The 22,376-nt window shown below is 47.0% G+C and overlaps 1 protein-coding gene across 27 annotated transcripts in view; it reads left to right on the top strand.

Annotated features, from left to right (window-relative positions):
• The first annotated feature begins 1,888 nt into the window (after positions 1 to 1,888).
• Positions 1,889 to 22,376, top strand: part of OBSCN (obscurin, cytoskeletal calmodulin and titin-interacting RhoGEF) — a 286,978-nt gene continuing 266,490 nt past the window's right edge. For 15 of the 27 annotated variants that reach the window (XM_082192063.1, XM_082192069.1, XM_082192064.1 and 12 more), the window contains exons 1-2: positions 1,889 to 2,125; positions 19,521 to 20,667. In XM_082192063.1, the coding sequence (XP_082048189.1) occupies positions 19,530 to 20,667 (1,138 nt within the window). In that variant the 5' untranslated portion in view covers positions 1,889 to 2,125; positions 19,521 to 19,529. The remainder of the gene's footprint in view (positions 2,126 to 19,520; positions 20,668 to 22,376) is intronic. The other 12 variants (XM_082192075.1, XM_082192074.1, XM_082192073.1 and 9 more) reach the window with 4 other exon arrangements.

Raw genomic sequence — 22,376 nt, 5'->3', positions numbered from 1 at the left:
ACATCTGCCCACCCCCACCCCATTGTCTTCATTTTGGTAGAATGCATCCAGATGTTGCTGGAACACCAGCTGCCATGATTCTGTTTTTAAAATCTTTCCATGTTTTCAACCTTTCCATGTCCATTTCTTCAAAGGCAAAAGGGCTTCACGAATCCTAGCTTAGGATGTCATCAGGGTTCCAGGAAAGGAGAGCACTCAGGAAGACTGCCAGAGGGATGATTTATGAACCAAAAACAGTGGCATCATTCTGGAGACACTGTCCTTTTGAGGCTTTTGAGACGTCTTCCATTGAAACTTTTGAAAAACTATTGTGAGACTGTCCTTAAAGATCTGTTTTGAGCTCACGGCTTGACGGTCCTTGCTCCCACTCTGTTATATTGTATATAAGAACTTTGATTGGCTTACTCCTATAATTTGAATGATAGCATTATTCTATTATATATTTTCTACTAACTATTAGCCTACGTGTTGTGTTTGTATTGTTGTGATTAAAGGTAAAGGTACCCCTGACCATTAGGTCTAGTCGTGGACAACTCTGGGGTGGCTGGGCAACCCAGTCAGATGGGTGGGGTATGAATAACTTATTTATTTCCTGCTAAATTGTTGTTGTTTAGTCATTTAGTCATGTCCGACTCTTTGTGACCCCTTGGACCAGAGCACGCCAGGCACTTCTGTCTTCCACTGCCTCCCGCAGTTTGGGCAAACTCATGTTGGTAGCTTTGAGAACACTGTCCAACCATCTCGTCCTCTGTCGTCCCCTTCTCCTTGTGCCCTCCATCTTTCCCAACATCAGGGTCTTTTCCAGGGAGTCTGCTGGAGTATTGGAGCCTCAGCTTCAGGATCTGTCTTTCCAGTGAGCACTCAGGGCTGATTTCCTTCAGAATGGATAGGTTTGATCTTCTTGCAGTCCATGGGACTCTCAAGAGTCTCCTCCAGCACCATAATTCAAAAGCATCAATCCTTCTGCGATCAGCCTTCTTTATGGTCTGACCCTGGGACTGAGTAATTTTGGGAGTAGGCCTGTTCATCACCTGTCCCTAAAATGTTACAGCCTATAGGTAAAGGGTCCCCTGATCATTAGGTCCAGTTGTGATCGACTCTGGGGTTGCGGTGCTAATCTCACTTTATTGGCCAAGGGTGATGGCGTACAGCTTCTGGGTCATGTGGCCAGCATGACTAAGCTGCTTTTGGCAAACCGGAGCAGTGCGCGGAAACACCGTTTACCTTCCCGCCAGAGCGGTACCTATTTATCTACTTGCACTTTGACGTGCTTTTGAACTGCTAGGTTGGCAGGAGCAGGGACTGAGCAATGGGAGCTCACCCCATCGCGGGGATTCGAACCGCTGACCTTCCAATCGGCAAGTCCTAGGCTCTGTGCTTTAACCCACAGCGCCACCCATGTCCCTTACAGCCTATAGGAGGCCGAAAATAAGGTTCAGTCAATAATATTTTTAATTTACATCCAGGAGCAGAAATGCCCCTTGGAACGACACCCTCAGCCTCCCCTCTTTCTTCCCCTTCTGAAGTTGACGTAGGCAAGAAGCCTGATCAACTTTTGCCAACAGGCTTGTAACACTCCCTTGTCATTTCCCAGTTTGACACCTGTCACTTGGCTCCAGGGAAAGCACTTGAGAAACAGCATTAGGTCCAGCCCCATGGACAGGCTTCATCTGCACGCAAGCTCTATGGAGATGGGCTTTTTGGTCTGCCCCCGGTGGGTTTCCTAAAGCGATGCCCTTTCGTCTCTCCACCGCATGAAATTTAATCTCCCTGGTAAATGACACCCAAGGCTATTTTGGAAATTGGAGGCAGGGCGGGGAGAGGAGCAGGAACGTCAGCAATCCAACTTGACTGGAGGACGGCAGCCCAAGGGAGGGGCTGCTCACAGGCTAAACTCTAAGCGCTGGAGCTTCTGCTGTGGGACTAGGGGATCACCTTTAACACGTCCCCTACCTCACTGGGGTTTCTGTTTTATTCTCACGCTGGGTAGGGGGGGTACGACCCAAATTCTGTTGGTCTCCCCATGCCCACTTGCACCTGCTTCACCCGCTTTGTGCAAACTCAGTAAAGATCTGCTCTCCCGATGAAAGTGGCTTACTACTTCCAGGTTTAACGGGACTTCCAGGTAAGGACCTGAATTTCAGTTTGAATCTGGGTGGCTGGAAAAGCTTGCCAGGAACCAGTTCTCTTTCTGTTTGCGTCTTGTGCCTATGTTATTTGTGGTTTTCTGTAGCACTGGGGCTAGCAGTACAGATGAAGGTCAAGACATTAGAGTTATCCTCTAGGCTTAGTATGACTTGTGGCTGTGGTTTCACCAGCACTGGAAAAAGATGGGTAGGAGGATTGAAGGAACAGGATATTTAACTTTTGATTTTGATTTTGTAACCTGTGTGGGTTGCTGGTGTCTGCCCAAGAGAGGGAGATAATTCTGTTGGAGTGATGTTGAGGGTTACCTCCCACCACCATTCTTGTTTTCATCCTAAGTACTAAGACTCACAAAAAAGTTTTGTCTTCGGTTAATTGTCTGACCTCGCCACTATTCTTCTGCTAGTATTTGGCCTTGCCAGAGCCTCCTCCCATGCTCTCAGCTTGCATTTCTACAGATGGGCTTCTGAAAAAAGACGGGGAATGACAGCTGAGTCTATTTTAAGAGCAGTACCTCAGTGACATGGAGTGTCTGTGATGGCAAGCGATGCCTGCTTTTTGCATTTAGGCAGAATGCAGATCCATATAGAAGGTGTGCACTTTTTTCAGTGGGACACACAGGGAGGTATAGGGAATGCGACTTTTGCTACGGCTGCACGCCTAAGCCCACTTTCTTGGAAATAAAGCACAACTATACATTTAAAGCACCCCCTCCAAAGAACCTTGGGAAGTTTACCCTTCTCGGGGCTGCAGTCCTGAGCACTCTTAACAAACTACAGGTCTCAGGTTTATTGGGTTGGGGGGAGTGAGCTTTAAATGAATGGTGTGTGCACAGTGTAAATGCCATATGATTGCACTGAAATCAAGATTTATTTATTGTCTTACTTTTGTTGGGAGACACACTGGGGGGGGGGAGAGAGATTATTGCCTAATAGGGCGGTTCATAAAAAACTTTATTTTGAAAATACCTGTTCCAATGGTCTTAGCTTATTACACTAGGGATTATATAGCTATATCTGAAATTTCATGCATATCAGTTAGTATCTTGACCCTGTTCCACTGAATTGAAATTTCAGCCTTCAAGACAGGAAAAGTAAACAGCTATTTTTGTGAAGGAGGGTCAAGATATTAACTGATATGCATGAAATTTCAGATATAGCTATATAATCCCTAGTGTAGTAAGATAACACCTTTGGAGCAGGCATTTTTTTTTTAAAAAAAAGAGTTTTTTTATGAACCACCCTACTGAACACCCAATGCTTTTCAGTGGGGCAGGGCCCAGGATATTAACTGATATGCATGACACCTGGCCCCTAATCTCTGATATGTGTGAATTGGCTGTAAGGTGGCAATGGCAAGAGACAGCTCCATTTTGCACATGCTCCAAGATACTCTCTTGTTCTCAGCCTGGCAGTTCTGATCAAGAAATAATCCCAGGTAACAAGTTAAATATGAAAGATTGATTCTAGAGGCGAATTGGCCAATCTTTTGAATAGATAGTCTGCTACAACCCCATTCCTCTGAAATATAGAATATGATGTCTTGAAGGGGGCTGCTTTTAGCAACGGTATGAAATTGCCCCTTTCTTTAGCATATGAAACTATTGTGCACAGATTCTGTGGCTGAATCTTGGTATTGCAAATATGTTCCTTAGCTTAGCTCTTGTAAATGCCAAGTGCTTGTATAAAATTGTGTGTGTAGCTCTGCATACTTGGGAAGACTGTCTAGAGAAATAGAAGCTGAACAGCGAGGTTTATTTGTAGCTCAAGAGTTACTTGCAGAGTAGACCCACCACAGCGCATGTGGGTTTGAGGTTTGCAGGCAGAAAGAAGTAAGTGACAGAGAGAGGCCGGCAGCGTGTTTCTGAAGGGTAGGGCATTGTAACATCAGAGAAGTAGCGCCGTTTGCTCAAGAGAGGAGAAGAGCTGACTGTTTTATATAAGGATTAGAGGAAGTCGAAAACTGATCAGGCGGTAGGCATCTGTGCTTGCTGATGAGCAATCTGGGGCAGAAATGGCTGACTCAACTCAACTCTAGGCTTTTGGTATGAGGTCTGGCATGGGTGGCATGAGCATGCGGCCTAACTTTGGGGCACAAGGTCAACACTTGCCAGAATCGGGTGTCCCCATATTGATTAAGGGTGGTGTGGAACTCTATGTGCTGACAGTAAATACGTCTTCTGGTTAAAAGTAATAAAGAGGTGGAGAGGGGAAATCATTATAAAGGACAGGCAGTGGCATGGAGCCCATAACCCAGTGTTGGCCAAACTTGGCTCTCCAGCTGTTTTGGACTACAACTCCCATCATCCCTAGCTAACAGGACCAGTGGTCAGGGATGATGGGAACTGTAGTCCCAAAACAGCTGGAGTGCCAAGTTTGGCCAACAGTGCCATAACCCTTCCTTCCAGGCCTTGCCCCCTTGCACTTGACTTTTCTTCCTGGTGGGTGACACACAGTCAGGAGGTCCTTGAAATGGAAAATTAATAAATTAATGAGTTTGTGCACTTGGTTGGAGTTTCTGCTTAAAACACACTCTTAAAGATGGATAATTCCAAAATGTGTCGGGCCTCTATTTTCAGCCACCTGGAGTTTTCCTTGTCTTTTGCCCCGTTAGTGGTGCATTCCAGGTGTCTACAGGGTGCCACCCCCGTCTGAAGAATGAACCATAAATTCCAGATTTCCCAGCTTTCATTTTAAAAAGGGAACAGGTTTCTAACATTTGGAGAACCTGAAATCATAGGGAAAATGAACAGATGCTATTCTCAATGAAATGAAACGAAACCAGGAGCTTTCCAGTTCCACTTACCCACAACCTACTTCACACATAATGTTAAACCATAGTTAAAAGCAAATCTCTCCAGATTGGGTGAATGGGCAGTAAAATGGCAAATGCCATTCAGTGAAAGCAAGTGTAAGGTGATTCACACTGGGGCAATTTTTTTACAAAATCAATCTCACATATACACTTATGTGGGGAGGGTCTGAACTGTTGGTGACTGACCAGGAATGAGACCTTGGGGTTGTAATGAATAGTTTTATGAAGGTGTCGGTCTAGTGTGCAGCAGCTATGAGAAATGCAAATAGAGAGATAACTATGAAAAGGATTGAACACAAAACTGCCAATATCATTATGTCATCATACAAATTGATGGTGCACGCTTGGAATACTGTGCACAGTTCTGCCCACATCACCCTCAAAAAAGGACATTATAGAGCTGGAAAGGGTTCAGAAAACAGCAAACTCAAATCATCAAGAGAATGGAGCAGCTCTGCTGCGAGGAAAGGTTACAGCATTCCTTGTTTTTCTTAATTTAGAGAAAAGGCAAATAAGGGGGTGACATGATAGAAGTGGATAAAATGGTGTATTTTGTGGAAATGAATCATAGAATCATAGAGTTGGAAGAGACCACAAGGGCCATCGAGTCCAACCCCCTGCCAAGTATTATTATGAAGATAATATTGTAACAAAAAAGGACTTCTTCATGCAGAAGACAGTTTTGTTGTTTTGTTTTTTAAAAATTTCTTTTTTACCAACCACTAAAACACAAACAGTGAACCCCCCCCCCCAGGTGACTGATACATTGGGTATACAATATTCAATAATAACATATTCAAATCAACCATATGTACGCTTCTGTATACCTTTACACTCCTCCTTCCACAAGGTTTATTTAACTTTTAACATTTTAATTGCCCCAAATTGTTCAAACCTACTCAAGTAGTTCAATATCTTCTCAAAGCAATCCTCCACTTTCTCACTGACCTTAAAACCTTTCATTCTGTGCATCTTCACAGTTAGGTATTCTAAAATTATAATATTATTCAGTTTTTTCCTCCATTGGTTCACCCCTAGCTCTTCTGCATTTTCCCAATTACTCACTATAACCTATCTGGCTGCAATTACGATCAATTTTACCCATTGGCGTTCCTCTTTTGTTTTTAACTCGGCACTACTCAGGGTAATAAGAACCATTAATTCAGTTATTTCTGCTGCAGAAGACAGCTAATCTATGGTATTCGCTCTTACAAGAGGTAGTGATGGCTAGCAAATTAGATGACTTTTTTGAAAGGGAAGATAAGGCTACTTGCTTCTCGACATGATTATTGCTTCTAGACACAATAGTTATGTTCTATCTCCGCTATTGGAGTCGGTGTGCTTCTGTATGCAAGTTGTGCAAAATGACAAGTGAGGAATGTGCTGTTGCACCCAGGATCTGCTTGAAGGTTTCTCATGGGCATCTTGTTGGCCACTGTGAAAACAGGGTGCGGGCCTATTTCATAAAATTATTCACCGCTTGAATGCAAAAAACCTCAAAGCGCTTTACAAATTAATAAAGCAAAATCTGTTGATGCACATAGAGACCTATAAGCTAACTAGCGAGGCTAGAGGCCTTGTGCCTAATAATAATAATAATCTCATATAATGAGTTTCCCCAGCCACTCTGGGCGGCTCCCAATCAAGTGTTAAAAACAGTACAGCATTAAATATTAAAAACTTCCCTGAACAGGGCTGCCTTCAGATGTCTTTTAAAGATGAGATAGCGGCTTATTTCCTTCACATCTGAAGGGAGGGCATTCCACAGGGTGGGCGCCACTACTGAGAAGGTCCTCTGCCTGGTTCCCTGTAACCTCACTTCTCGCAATGAGGGACCCGCCAGAAGGCCCTCAGAGTTGGACCTCAGTGTCTGGGCTGAGCGATGGGAGTGGAGACGCTCCTTCAGGTATACTGGACCGAGGCCGTTGAGGGCTTTAAAGGTCAGCACCAGCACTTTGAATTGTGCTCGGAAACGTACTGGGAGCCAATGCAGATCTCTCAGGACTGGTATTATGTGGTCCCGGTGGCTGCTCCCAGTCACCAGTCTAGCTGCCGCATTCTGGATTAATTGCAGTTTCTGGGTCACCTTCAAAGGTAGCCCCACGTAGAGCGCATTGCAGTAGTCCAAGCGGGAGATAACTAGAGATAACTAGAGCATGCACCACACAGGTGAGCCTAGGAGCAGCTTTATTCCCAAGGTTGTAAACACATTCCTAAGTGTCTACGTTTGAAAAGGAGACATGCTCTGCTTAAATGTCCTAACCTTCTCAGGTAGAAAGGAATGCAAAGAGATCACATGCAGCAAGGTGTGGCTTAGAGTTCTTTGTTCGCTTACTCAATGAATAGGTAATGAAGGAAAGACCATACATGGTATAATTAGTAGATAGATAGATGGTAGATAGATAAATAATTTATTACGGTCGGAAACCAGCTTATAAAACACACTTGGGGGGCCAGTCCCAGAAGGAAAACAAACATTTAAAACAATGTACAACAATAAATTTAAAATTTATAAATGTGATAAGCGTATAGACACTTAAAACTTTAAGATAAGTGTCAGGGAACTGACATCGGAGGAAAGGGAAGTGATAGGGCTCCCAGAGACTGGGAGAGAGTCAACAGCCAAAGCAGGAACCAGCAGGGGGAGCGAGGGGTCTCTGGAGGAGGATCTCAGTAATGCTGAGAGACACGCAGCAGCCCAGGCAGGAAGCAGAAGGGGAGAGAAAGGGGTGAGAGACACTTCGAGCGAAAATAGCGGGGAGGTGTCAGAAGCAACTGCAGGGAGACCTATGCTTCGCCGGAAGCTGTCACGTCGTGAGTCCAGGAGACGCGTTTCCGTTAAGGAACTTCTTTGCTGGAAGCGCTTCCGCAGACAGCCACTGTCGGACTCTACAAGTGACTAGAGCAGACATGTCTGAGGAGCTCTGTCACACACAGAGGTTTGTGGGGTCGCACAAACTCTGAAGGGGCACTATTTTAAGCACAAGCAGCTAATCATCCCCTGACAGCAGTCCGACAGTCTCTGTACGGCTGCCTGTGCAGGAGAAGGCATCATGAGCGACCCAGCAGGAGCCGGAGCCGCAGGGGGTGGAGCTGGTCCAAGCTTGGAAGACAGATACCGAGCATTGGAGGTCCAACTTGCGCTGCAGACGGCGAGGCTCGAGGAGAGGAGGGCTCAAGATGCAGACAAGAAGGGGAGAACCACTCAGTTCCCCAGAAAGGTACCAGGATTAGTGCAGAAGTTTGGGGGGGACCCCAAGGATTACCATGCCTTTAGGACTGAAATGCAATATGCCCTGAATGTGCAGTTTGATGAGTTCCCTGATGAGGAATCCCGAGTTGCTTTCGTAATTGGGCATCTTGAGAAGGGGGCGCGAGATTGGGTTCGACCCCTGATGGCAACGCACAACGATATCCTGAAGGACACTATGAAATTCTTTCGTGCAATGGATATCATGTTCTCCAGCGATATTGAGGAGGGGGTAGTGCGCAGACAGCTAATGGCTTGCAAGCAGGGAAGCAGATCTGTCCGTGAGTACTGGACTGAATTTACCATGCTGATTCACAGATTGGGGTGGGATTTAGCGGCAGCACCCATTCAGATGCTATTTGAAGAAGGTCTTTCTTCAGCTGTGAAAGACGAGCTGGCCAGGAGCCCCAGGGCGGTGTCTATGGATCAGCTGACCAAATCTGCGCTGACCATTGGAGCGCGCCAGGAGGCAAGAGCCTTGGAGAGGCGGGAAGGGAGAGGGGAACGTTGGAAGGAGTTACGCATTCCAGACATTCCTGAGCCAGCTTTCCCGCCGGCAGAGCCGATGGAAATCGGAACAGCCCGCGCGCGCGCATTTTCAAAGCCCAGTGAGGGGGCGAAGAAGGAGGGAAAGGGACCCCGGAAATGCTATCTCTGCCAACAGCCAGGCCACTTTGCCAGAGTCTGCCCCCAGAGGAAGGAATGGCAAGGGATGGTGGGAACTGTTGAGGGGGAAGAGCAGGGAGAAACGGAGCAGGTAAAAGCCAACGCCTGGTTGCCAGCAGGGCACTGCAGCCAGGCCAAAGAGCAGTGAAAGTGCCTCTTCCCCAAGTGCCAGTGCCAGAAGCTCCTCGACCTGCTCTAGTGATTGAAGTGTCGCTAGAGTTGCAAAATGGACACCCCCTAAAAATAAAGGCGCTGTTGGACTCAGGCAGCTCCTGCAATTTCATGAGCAAAGAGTTTGCTGCTGAACACCAGATACAGACTATCCCCTTAAGCAACCCCCTGCAGGTGACCACGATCGATGGCAGAGAACTGTTGGGAGGAGGCGTCAGCTTGCAGACCATCCCAATGATAATGAGGGTGGCAAGGCACACAGAACTGATAGCGTTTAATGTGGCCACCTTGGGAGGCGCTCCCATTATTTTGGGAATGAGCTGGCTAGCCCTACATGATCCGCTGGTGGGCTGGCATCAAAGAGTGGTTTCTTTCGGTTCCGCACATTGCTTAGAACACTGCAGGGGGGAAAAGGGGTCAGCAGGGGCCCAAGCCACCCTGGCAGGGACTGAAGTAATGGAGAAGGGGAAGGTGCCACCACAGTATGCTGATCTCAGCGACGTGTTCAGCGAGAAGGAAGCTGACCAACTACCCCCGCATAGGCCCTTTGATTGCCAGATCAATTTACTCCCTGGAGCACAGCTTCCTGTAGGCAAGTTGTATGCCATGTCAGACAGGGAAATGCAGCAGTTGCGAGAGTTCATTGACAAGAACCTGAAGAGAGGCTTCATCAGAGAGTCCAAGGCAGCGGGGGGTAGCCCAGTGTTTTTTGTGGATAAAAAGAACACGGACAAGCCGAGACTGGTATGTGACTTTCGGGCCCTAAATGCAGTGACAGAGCCGGTGGCTTTTCCTATGCCCAGGATTGATGATATTTTGACCAGGGTGCGAAAAGGAAAGATTTTTACAAAGCTGGACCTAAGGGGGGCGTACAACCTGATACGTATAAGGAAAGGGGATGAATGGAAGACCACCATGTTCACCCCTTTGGGGGCATTTGAATATCTCGTTATGCCTTTTGGATTACAAGCAGGCTCCGCGTGTTTTCAAGCCTTTATGAACCATGTACTGGGGCCTTTGCTCTACAAGAATTGCGTGGCCTTCTTAGATGACGTGTTGGTGTATTCAGAGAATGAGGAGCAACATGTGAGAGACGTCAGAGAAGTGTTGAGCAGGCTGCAAGCCAACAGACTGTGGGTGAAACTGGAGAAGTGTCAGTTTCATACCAATGAGGTGGAATTCCTGGGGTACCGCTTGTCAGACAAAGGGTTGGCCATGGACCCCGGCAAGGTTCAAGCGGTGCTGGAATGGAAAACCCCCAAGACTAAGAAGGATGTGCAGAGGTTCCTAGGGTTTGGAAACTTTTATCGTAAGTTCATCCGAAACTTCGCTCACCTGACGGCGCCCATCACGGACTGTCTCAGCAGCAAGAAGAAGTTTGTTTGGACGGGAGAGGCGGAGCGAGCGTTTGAGGAACTGAAAAAGGCCTTCGCCTCTGACGAACAACTTCTACATGTGGATTTACAAAAAAAGCTGAGGGTCGAAACAGACGCTTCTGACAGAGCCATAGGGGCGGTGCTTCTTCTGCAGCCGGGGAAGGAGGGGTCCGAGTGGCGACCGTGTGCCTTCTTTTCGCGAAAGCTGAACAAATCTGAGAGAAACTACACGGTGTACGACCGGGAACTTCTTGCGATTTATGAGGCTTTCCGGAGATGGAGGCACCTACTAATTGGTGCACAACAGAAGGTGCAAGTGCGCACGGACCATAAGAATCTAGAGTATTGGAGAACTGCGCGAGTGCTCAACCAACGGCAGTTGAGATGGGCCCAGGAGTTCTCCAAATTTAACTTTGAGATTTGTTACGTACCAGGCCAGGAGAACGTTAGGGCGGACGCTCTCTCACGCAAACCTGAATATTTGGAGGGAGAGGGTGCACCCGAAGAGACCCATGTCATTCCCGAGGATCGCTGGGTGTGTGGGGCGGCATTGGTGGGGCTAAGGGAACTGATAGAGGGAACGGTGCAGGATGAATATGCCCAGGACAAACTCAGGGGTCTCAGGAGGGAGGGAGACAAACCTGGGGGTTTTGAGGAGAGAAACGGGGCGTTGTACTACAAGGGAGCGTTATACGTACCTGAAGGAGAATTGAGGGAAAAGGTACTCAAGCAACTGCACGATAGCCCCACAGCAGGGCATTTTGGGCAACACAAAACCATGTGGCTGGTTACCAGGGAATTCTGGTGGCCCAAGGTCAGGGAAGATGTGCGGGAGTATGTGAGAGGGTGTGACCGATGTCAACGAGCCAAGGGGGAGAGGCGGGCACCGGCAGGTTTATTAGAACCACTACCCACGCCGGAAAGACCATGGGAGGCAGTGGCAATAGATTTTATGACTGATCTGCCCAGGTCCAAAGGGAAGACAGCCATTATGGTTGTGGTAGACCTGTTAACCAAGATGGCCCACTTTATAGCCTGCTCACATGCGGTCACAGCAGAAGAAACCGCTAAATTGTTTGTGGAAAATGTGTTTAGATTGCATGGTGCCCCCTTGAGGGTGGTTTCGGACCGAGGGAAACAATTTACTTCCAGGTTCTGGAGGAAGCTCATGAGCTTATTGCATGTAGAGGTGAATTTTTCCACTGCCCGCCATCCAGAAACCAACGGGCAGGCGGAAAGAGCTAATGGTGTCCTCCAGCAATATTTGAGGTGTTATGTGAATGACAGAGAGAATGATTGGGTGGAGAAGCTGGCGTTGGCAGAATTTGCCTATAACAATGCGGAGAACGTGTCCACGGGAATGAGCCCTTTTTTGGCCAATCACGGGTGTCATCCCCGAGCCTTCCCAGGGGGGGAGGGGGAGAACTGGAGCGTTCCAGCCGCAGAACAGTTCGTTGAAGAAATGGAAGCGATCCATCGCCAGCTCCAACTTAATTTAAACAGGGCGAAGGAGGAATATAAGAGGCAGGCAGACAAAACCAGAAGGGAAGGAGAAAGCATTAGGGTGGGGGACCAGGTGTGGTTGTCCACCCAAGGGTTACCATTTAAAGGAGGTTGTAAGAAGTTAAGACCCAAAAGGCTGGGCCCATTTGAAGTCACGCAACAGGTCAACCCAGTGGCTTTCAGACTCCGGTTACCTAACCACATGAAGTTACACCCAGTGTTCCACAGATCATTGCTGTCACCGTATATAGGGGACAGAGAGGGGAGGGTCAATAGGGGACCAGCTATGGAGGAAAAAGAACACAGCTACCATGTAGCGGAGATTCTCGATTCCAGGTGGAGGGGAGAGCAAGTAGAGTATTTGGTAATGTGGGAAGGGGAGCCGGAGTCGGAAAACACCTGGGTCAGGGCAGAGGATGTAGATGACGAGGTTTTGATTGAAACTTTTCATCAGAGATTCCCTCGGAAACCCCAGCCAGTGGCGAGGTTCCGGAGGGAATACTTCGCCACCACCGACGAAGAAGAAGAGTTGGAGGGGTTCGCTGATTCCGAGGTGGAGGAGGATTCAGCGAGTCGGAACGAAGACCGATGGAGGGAAATGTTCGAGACGTCGGAAGATGAAGAGGATTCTTTTAGGGGTTTCAGCTCCTCACCGCCCAGAGGAGAGAGTAGGGGCGGGGGAGAGGGGGGCCCTGGAGGGGAGGTGGATGTCAGGGAACTGACATCGGAGGAAAGGGAAGTGATAGGGCTCCCAGAGACTGGGAGAGAGTCAACAGCCAAAGCAGGAACCAGCAGGGGGAGCGCGGGGTCTCTGGAGGAGGATCTCAGTAATGCTGAGAGACACGCAGCAGCCCAGGCAGGAAGCAGAAGGGGAGAGAAAGGGGTGAGAGACACTTCGAGCGAAAATAGCGGGGAGGTGTCAGAAGCAACTGCAGGGAGACCTATGCTTCGCCGGAAGCTGTCACGTCGTGAGTCCAGGAGACGCGTTTCCGTTAAGGAACTTCTTTGCTGGAAGCGCTTCCGCAGACAGCCACTGTCGGACTCTACAAGTGACTAGAGCAGACATGTCTGAGGAGCTCTGTCACACACAGAGGTTTGTGGGGTCGCACAAACTCTGAAGGGGCACTATTTTAAGCACAAGCAGCTAATCATCCCCTGACAATAAGCTACCGCAGAGAGATGACTCAGAGTCACCCATGGAGCCGAGTTTGGGGATTTTCTTAATGAACTAGTTTAGGTCATTAAGAACCTGGCCCTTTGAAAAGGCATTATCCAGTGCTTTCAGATGCTAAACGTGAAATTAGCTTATTGATTCCAGGTGCTAGATCAGTTTGTAGTTTTTGAAAACCAATTTCTGAGGTAACTTTCTCTCACCCAGCCCCCCCCCCATCTCAGAAGAAGGCAGCTGCCCTCTTCAATGGAAGCTTTTCTGGGGCTCAAATTTGTGTGGGGTGTGGTGGGGGGCCACGGTTAGAGAATGGTTTGCATACGTCTTGGTTTGCATACGTTTTGGATTACAAACATGTCAAACCCAGAAGTGTGTTTCCTGGTTTGCAACCTTTTTGGGGATTACAACCCTTTTTTTGGGGGGGGTTACGAACCAAAATTTTTTGGAGGCCCCATTGGCAAAAGCGCGTATTGGGTTCATAGCTGTCAACTTTTCCCTTTTCTTGCAAGGAATCCTATTCGGAATAAGGGAATTTCCCTTAAAAAAAGGGAAAAGTTGACAGCTATGCTTGGGTTACAACCTGTTTTGGTTTACAAGCGGACCTCCGGAATGGATTATGGTTGTAAACCAAGGTACCACTGTACTGCTTTTTGAATTACACAAGATACAAACAAGCCGTGTGACGTGAGGGGGGAAATTTCCACACAGTCGCCCCATGCCAGTGTAAGAGTTACTGTGTGGGGCTACAGCCTTGGGAGGCCATGGTTCGAATTCACCACTTGGCCATGAAGGTCTCTTGGGCCTGCCACTACTGCCTCTCTGCCTAACTGGCCTCTCAGGGTGGTTGTGAGGATAAAAATGCGGAGGGGAAGAACCACGGACACAAAATGAGCTCTGTGTGTGTGTGGCGGGGTGGTGGGAAGGGTGGAAAATTAAAATAATAATATAATATAATAATCTGGGAGGACTTTTCACATTAAAATTTATTTGGGGATTTTTAGTTGAGAAAAATGGCGACAAAGGGGAAGGGATACAGGTTTATAATATCATGCAAGGTGTGGAGATAAAGAAGGATAAGAATTTCTCCTTCATGATACTAGTGAAACTGACTTGCCAGGAATTTCAGGTGAGACAAAAGTGAAATCTTCAAGATGCACATAATTCGTTTATGAAATACGCTGCTACAACACACAGCTGTAGCCGACTCAAGCCACATCCACTCTTCCTTTTGTGCTGTGCTTTCAGGGGTGGGCTTTGGTAATATTTTGTAATACGGCGCCCTGTGCGAGGCCAAAATTAGCCACCCCAAAAGGGATCTTCTCAGTTATGGATCTTCTCAATTGTGCACCCCTTTGGCTTGGTGACCTGTGGAAGGGAGCTGCCTGGACCATCCCAAATCAGGCAGTGGCTCTTTCCAGGCCCAGGAATGCACTTTAAAGCTCTGTCTTCAAGGCGTTTATTTGTTTGTTTGTTTTGCCCTACTGTGGTTTGCTGCTGAAAAGGAGCAAACAGCAGTCGGTGGAAAACCCAATCCAAGAAAAATCCAGCTTTTCCCTACTATAGCACCAGGGCAAAGGTAAAAGGTAAAGGTACCCCTGCCCGAACGGGCCAGTCTTGACAGACTGTGGGGTTTGTGCGCCCATCTCACATTTATTAGCCGGGGGCCAGCGCTGTCCGAGGACACTTCCGGGTCACGTGGCCAGCGTGACATCGCTGCTCTGGCGAGCCAGAGCCGCACACGGAACGCCGTTTACCTTCCCGCTGGTAAGCGGTACCTATTTATCTACTTGCACCCGGGGGTGCTTTCGAACTGCTAGGTGGGCAGGCGCTGGGACCGAACAGCGGGAGCGCACCCCGCCGCGGGGATTCGAACCGCCGACCTTTCGATCGGCAAGCCCTAGGCGTTGAGGCTTTAGCCCGCAGCGCCACCCGCGTCAAGCACCAGGGCAAAACAGACACACAAATAAACAGCTGCAATGACAAAACCATGCTTGAACATGGTGTTTTAAAGTCCAGACCTGTTCCTAGAAACATGGCAACAAAAGGTTGCTTTTCTAATCCAGGTACTCTCAGGGGCTTCTAGTGCTGATTTACTTATTTTAAAATATTTTAAAATAAATAAATCATCACTAGGAGCTGCTGATAACCACCCAGTGATCAGGCAGGCAGGCAGGGAGGGATATGGGGGTGTCCTAGACCTGAGCTGTTAAGGAACATGCAAATTAATACAAGAATCTTGAACATGGCATGGTAACTAATACAGTGGTGCCTTGCAAGACGAAAAGAATCCGTTCTGTGATTCTCTTCGTCTAGCGGTTTTTTCGTCTTGCGAAGCAAGCCCATTGACGGATTAGCGGATTAGCGCTATTAGCGGCTTTTAGCGGCTTATCTGCTGATCGGATCAGCTGATAAGCGGCTTAGAAAAAGGGGGGAGGAAAAAAACCAGCAGGAACTCGCAAGACATTGTCGTCTTGCGAAGCAAGCCCATAGGAAATTCGTTTTGCGAAGCACCTCCAAAACGGAAAACCCTTTCGTCTAGCGAGTTTTCCATCTTGCGAGGCATTCGTCTTGCGGGGCACCACTGTATATGATGGCTATATTCAAACTCCAGCTTCAGGGAAAGTATGCCTCTGAGCACCAGTTGCTGGGGGATACCAGAAATAATAATAATAATAATAATAATAATAATAATAATAATAATAATAATATTTTTTATTTATATCCTGCCCTCCCCAGCCGAAGCCGGGCTCAGAGAGGCTAACAACAATGAAGCTAACACAGCATTCTAAAATCAATTCGTTCTAAAATCAGTCCAAAATCAAATTAATGGCAACCATCCACAATATAAATTTTTTGTTAGCGATAACAAATGGGCTCCTTTTGACCCTAGTGGACAATTTCAAACAACATGAAAGAGCGTCAGACCACAAAATGAACCATTGGGCTAGAGTTCTTATGAGGATTACCAAAGGAGGGAGTCAGACTGTACCCTGACCAAAGGCCTGGTGGAACAGCTCTGTCTTACAGGTCCTGCGGAAAGATGTCAAGTCCCGCAGGGCCCTAGGCTCTTGTAACGGAGTGTACCACCAGATCGGGGCCACAGCCAAAAAAGCCCTGGCTCTGCTTGAGGCCAGCCTAACCTCTCTGTGGCCCGGGACCTCCAAGGTGTTTTTGTTTGAAGAATGTAAGGTCCTCCATGGGACAAATCAGGAGTTACAAGGGTAGGTACCCGTAGGTATGAGGGTCCTAGGACCCAAAAGAGAGGAGCATGGTTCTCATGTCTTGCTTGTGAGATTTTGGCCACTGTGGGAAACACCATACTGAACTAGATGGACTTATGGCCTGATCCATTAGGGGTCCTCTTACGTTTTTCAGTTGCTAAGAATTTAACCATCTTTCAGAGATACAAAAGCTAGTACTTGCATTTTGTATCTCCAGCACCAGATAGTCGAAATAAAGGCATCGTTTTGCATTGTGATTCATGAACTGATAATAACTGGGTTGAAATGATGAATGGATTTTCAGTAACATAACCAACGACACAGATTTGGACCCAATGATATCAGTTTCCCACTGAGTTGATTAACTCAGTGCAAACTCCTAATTTGGGAGGGTTAGTCAGATTTTTGGGGTATGTACTTGCTTTATAGTCTATTTTTGGTGGTATGATGACTTGTCTCAGTCTTCTTGAGAGATGTGCATACAAGTGGTGATTGTGCTTGTGGTTTTTCAGTGTGGGGATGAGGCGTTACACTGCAACTTTTAGTGGACTTGGTTGGGAAAATACAAAGAGCTGAATATATGAAGCATGGTGGTACCCACTGGATCTTTTGTACTATAACTCCCATCAGCCTCAGCTAGGGATGGGCAGACTTTGGCAGTTTCTCAGTTTCTAATTTTTCTATTCTTCATCCCATTTCTGCATCAATTTGCATTTTTTTTAGAATTCCTCATGAATATTCACCAACATTTTAGTTCAAATTTTGCCTAATACATACACATTTTTGTATGCAGTTCCCCCTAGTATAAAGCATTTTTGTATGTTATTTTCTCAAACAGGCACACTCCTACGTTGTTGTACACATCATTTGGTTGGAGAAGTGCGCTACAAAATTCAGAAATTTGAATTCCAAAGAAGAGCTGTGTTTTGGTTCAAGAAGTTTCAAGAAGTATGAATTTGGGATGTTCCTATTAGAAAGTGAACTGAACCAAAATTCTCTCCCATTTCTAGCCCCTGTCAGTATGGTCAGTGGTTAGGGATGAGTTATAGTCCACAGCACTTGGAATAATAATAATATAATAATTAATATAATATAATATAATATAATATAATATAATATAATATAAATAATAATAATAATAATAATAATAATAATAATAATAATAATAATAATAATAATAATTTATTTGTACCCCACCCATCTGGCTAGCTTTCCCCAGCCACTCTGGGCGGCTTCCACAAAGACCAAAAATACACTAAAATGTCACACATTAAAAACTTTCCTGAACAGGGCTGCCTTCAGATGTCTTCTGAATGTCAGGTAGTTGTTTATCTCTTTGACATCTGATGGGAGGGCATTCCACAGGGTGGGGGCCACCTTTGAGAAGGCCCTCTGCCTGGTTCCCTGTAGCTTTGCATCTCGCAGTGAAAACCGCCAGAAGGCCCTCGGCGCTGGACCTCAGTGTCCGGGCAGAACGATGGGGGTGGAGATGCTCCTTCAGGTATACTGGGCCGAGGCCGTTTAGGGCTTTAAAGGTCAACACCAACACTTTGAATTGTGCTTGGAAATGTACTGGGAGCCCAATGTAGGTCTTTCAAGACCGGTGTTATGTGGTCTCGGCGGATGCCCCCAGTCACCAGTCTAGCTGCCACATTCTGGATTAGTTGGAGGACACCCCATTGCCTACCCTGCTTTAAGAGATCGCCAGCCGATGGTCTGTAGGCAACACCTGAGTCAATCTTGTCTGGGCAGCCTCTGGATTGGTCGTAACAGGACTGGTCATCATAACATATGCTGGCCTTGCAATGTCTTATCCTGCAATTTTCATTTCGGTGGTCAGTTTCCAACTGTATTAACAAAAAGTTATCTAAAAAATGATTTACCCAAAAAGAAATCCAGAGCATGCCCCCACTTGCTTAATAATAATATTATTATAATTTATTGCTTATACCTTGCCCATCATGAAACATCAGACATTAAAAACTTCCCGACAGAGCTTTCTTCAGCTTTCTTCAGATGTCTTTGGAAAGTCATATACACTGGTGCCCCGCAAGACGAATGCCTCGCAAGACGGAAAACTCGCTAGACGAAAAAGTTTTCCGTTTTGGAGGTGCTTTGCAAAACGAATTTCCTATGGGCTTGCTTCGCAAGACGACAATGTCTTGCGAGTTCCTGCTGGTTTCCCCCCTCCCCCCTTTTTCTAAGCCGCTAAGCCGCTTATCAGCTGCTCTGATCAGCATATAAGCCGCTAAAAGCCGCTAAAAGCCGCTAATAGCGCTAATCCGCTAATCTGTCAATGGGCTTGCTTCGCAAGACGAAAAAACCGCTAGACGAAGAGAATCACAGAACGGATTCTTTTCGTCTTGTGAGGCACCACTGTAATTGCTTATCTCTTTGACATCTGATGGGAGGAGGGCATTCCCCACAGGGTGGGTGCCAAGGAGACCCTTTGCCAAGTTCACTGTAACTTCACTTCTCGCAGTGAGGGAACAGCCAGAACGCCCTTGGAGCTGAACACTGGGGGTGGAAATGCTCCTTCAGGTATACCTTATATGAGATTGATGAATGTTTCCTATTTCCAGTTGTGGTGACATGGTCATTAGCTTGCAGATGGTGAATGTTTTAGCATCCAACTGTACAGTGGTACCTCTGGTTGCGAATGGGATCTGTTCTGGAGGGCCGTTCACAACCTGAAAAGAACGCAACCCGCGCCTGGGCGTCTGCGCATGTGCGGGTCGCGATTAGCAGCTTCTGCACATGCACGTGATGTCATTTTGTGCGTCTGTGCATGCACGAGCGGTGAAACCCAGAAGTAACCTGGTCTGTTACTTCTGGGTCGCTGCAGGATGCAACCTGAAAACGTGCAACCTGAAGCAAACGTAACATGAGGTATGACATTGTATATGTATATGTATATGTATATATGTATATCCTCCTCAAGTGAATGAAATTTTGTAATTCCGCTCAGACTCTTGACAGATTGGCTTTGAATGTCTTCAGGCTTAACTGCCTGAAGCAATCAGGTGGGGATTCTCTGTAATGGCAGACCAACTTGAAGCTCAGGCGATGCGTTTTTCAAAGCTGGAAACATTATGGTCCAGAAATTCAGGCTTTTTGTGGCTGCTGTGAGATACTTTAATTCTATGGAGGGTTAAAAAAAAGACATTGCTCTTACAGTTGCTTCCCCCCTTTTTTCCCCTTTCCAGGCCATCAAGATGGATTTCAGCTCTTACAGTGGAGTCCCCAGGTTCCTGACCAGGCCTAAGGCCTTTGTGGTATCCATGGGGAAAGATGCCACACTCAGTTGCCAGATCATTGGAAATCCCATCCCGCTGGTCAGCTGGGAGAAGGATAAACTTCCTATCCAGACAGGGGGAAGATTTAAAATGGTGGAAGATGGCGACCTATATCGTTTAACCATTTATGACTTGAGTCTGGACGACAGCGGTCAATATATCTGCAGGGCCAAGAACTCGATTGGGGAAGCTTTTGCCGCAGTTAGCATCAAAGTTGGGGAGCAGACCACTGTGACAGAATCGGCCCCTTATTTCATCCAGAAGCCCACTTCTATCCGAGTCATCATGGGAGAAGACGCCATGTTCAAATGCATTCTCCAGGGTAGCCCACCCCTTTCGGTGAACTGGGAGAAAGACGGGAGGCATCTGGGCGGTCGGTCAGAGTCCAACCGCATCCAGATTGAGACCCAGGGGGAGAAAAATGCCCTCAAGATCCAAAGCACTCGGTTGGTGGACAGCGGGACGTACACTTGCCGTGCAGAGAACCCTCTTGGGGCCACCAGCGCAGCAGCTGCGTTGGTGGTGGACACGCCAGATTCTTACAGCCCGGGTGGCACAAGGCACGCTATAGACGCAGACAGCAGCAAAACCTCCCCTTTGCTCTCACACTTGCAAAAAAGGCGAGAAGAAATCAGGAAGACAGACCTAACCACTGCCGACTCTCTGATCTCCTCGGCATACACCTCCATGGAAGGGCGGTCGAAACTCGGCCTGAGCCTCTCCCTTGACTACGAGAGGGCCGCCAGTTTGACGGCAAAGAGCTTCCGGGGCGATGGTGGTTCTTACTACGGGGTGACGACACGTACTTTCACCGTCACAGAGGGGAAACATGCCAAGATGAGCTGCTACGTGACGGGAGAGCCCAAGCCAGAGATTGTTTGGAAGAAGGATGGCGAAGTCATCCTCGAAGGGCGGAGGCACATCATCTACGAGGATGAGCAGGAGAATTTTGTGCTGAAGATCCTCTTCTGCAAACAGGTTGACAATGGCCTCTACACATGTACGGCTTCCAACCTGGCAGGGCAAACCTACAGCTCTGTGCTGGTCACAGTCAAAGGTGAGTAGCTATGGCTTGGGCTAATGGCATGTCCCAGTAACATTTGTTGTTGTTTTTTGTTTTTAAATCATTTTTATTAAGTTTCCCATTTTAACAATCCAATCAAATCACATTGAATTATGCAAGTACATATCAAATAGTCCAAATATTCTGCCTAAATTATATTTTTTTTGTTGGGACTTCCCATGCTTCAAGTTGGGGGTGTGTGTGTCTCTGATCATCTCATATCTCTGCTGTCTTGAATAGTCTTTCCAATAGTTACTTTAAATCTTCCTGTTGTTAACCTTCCTTCTTTCATGGCCCCTGAGCTGTTTCCACAAGCGAGTTGAAATAAGCAATGATGTGTTTCTGTGTGGATTTTATATGTATGACTCTCTGCTGTTGTTGCAGTATCTCCTCACACGCTGCCGTTTATGCCGAATCCATCCAAAAGTCATTTCGCTGCTGGCAGATGCCATCTTCTCTTGTCCCAGTTCCATTTGGGGTAAATTGGGGTGAGCTCCCGTCGCTCGGTCCCAATTCCTGCCAACCTAGCCATTCGAAAGCACGACAAAGTGCAAGTAGATAAATAGGTACCACTCTGGCGGGAAGGTAAACGGTGTTTCCGTGTGCTGCTCTGGTTCACCAGAAGCGGCTTAGTCATGCTGGCCACATGACCCGGAAGCTGTACGCCGGCTCCCTCGGCCAATAAAGCGAGATGAGCACTGCAACCCCAGAGTCAGCCACGACTGGACCTAATGGTCAGGGGTCCCCTTTACCTTTTTATTGCTGCAGTATGGAGCAAGCCTGATTCACTGCCAGATTTAGGCAGGAATGCTATCGAATACCAGTTGCTGGAAAATGCAGGAGAGGAGAGTTGTTCTCGTGCAAGGGTCCTTGGCTCTTCTTATGTTCTTAGATTTGCCAAGGCACTATTTGTTCATGTAGTTCACTTTTGTCCGCACTGTCTGTTAGGACCCTTCCAGGATCTCAGCAGAGATTCTTTCCCATCAAAACTTCTCAAGCCTGAGATTCTGATGAACAAGTCCATTGCCTTCTTCTTTTTTTAAAGAAAAAAAATTATTCAGAGTTTAAACAAAACATATTATCTTAAAACATATCATCCTTGAATCCCCCCCCAAAGTAATCCCCCCCCCCCGACTTCTCTCACCTCCAATCTCTGGTTTCTCTACAAATGCTTTTCTCTGCATGTTACAAAACTGTATAGATCCTTAATTTATCTGACTGGTTATTGTCAGTAAAAAGTTTGTGAGTGTTTATTCAAAACCAGTGCACTTTGTTGTTTCTTTAAGTACTTTGTAAAAGGTTCCCATTCATCTTTAAAGTCACAGTTATCCTTGTCCTGTAGTTTATGTGTCAATTTTGCCAATTCTGCATAGTCCATCAGTTTCTCTCGCCATAGTTCTTTGGTCGGGATTTCCTCATTCTTCCATCCTTGTGCTGTTAAGACTCTTGCCGCCGTTGTCGCGTACATGAAGATATTTTCCAGCTTCCTTGGCAGGTCTTAACTCCATTGCCTTCTAAAGCCACCTTAGAATTGAGAGCAGGCATGGCTTAATAAGGCCTTCGGACACAGTACGTCTATCAATGGGACGTTCCAGCAGTGAAGTGGTTTTACTGCTCATCTGCAAAGATTAAAGCATTAGGGTGCTGAAGGATCATACAGTCGCTGTGGGTTTGTTTCTCTTGAGAGCTGGCAAGCAAAAGTG

Source organism: Podarcis vaucheri, assembly GCF_965113315.1.
Source record: "Podarcis vaucheri genome assembly, chromosome: 12".
Classification (NCBI taxonomy): Eukaryota; Metazoa; Chordata; class Lepidosauria; order Squamata; family Lacertidae; genus Podarcis; species Podarcis vaucheri.
The sequence above is the reverse complement of the archived record's forward strand: the minus strand, read 5'-3'. Positions and strand labels throughout refer to the sequence as shown.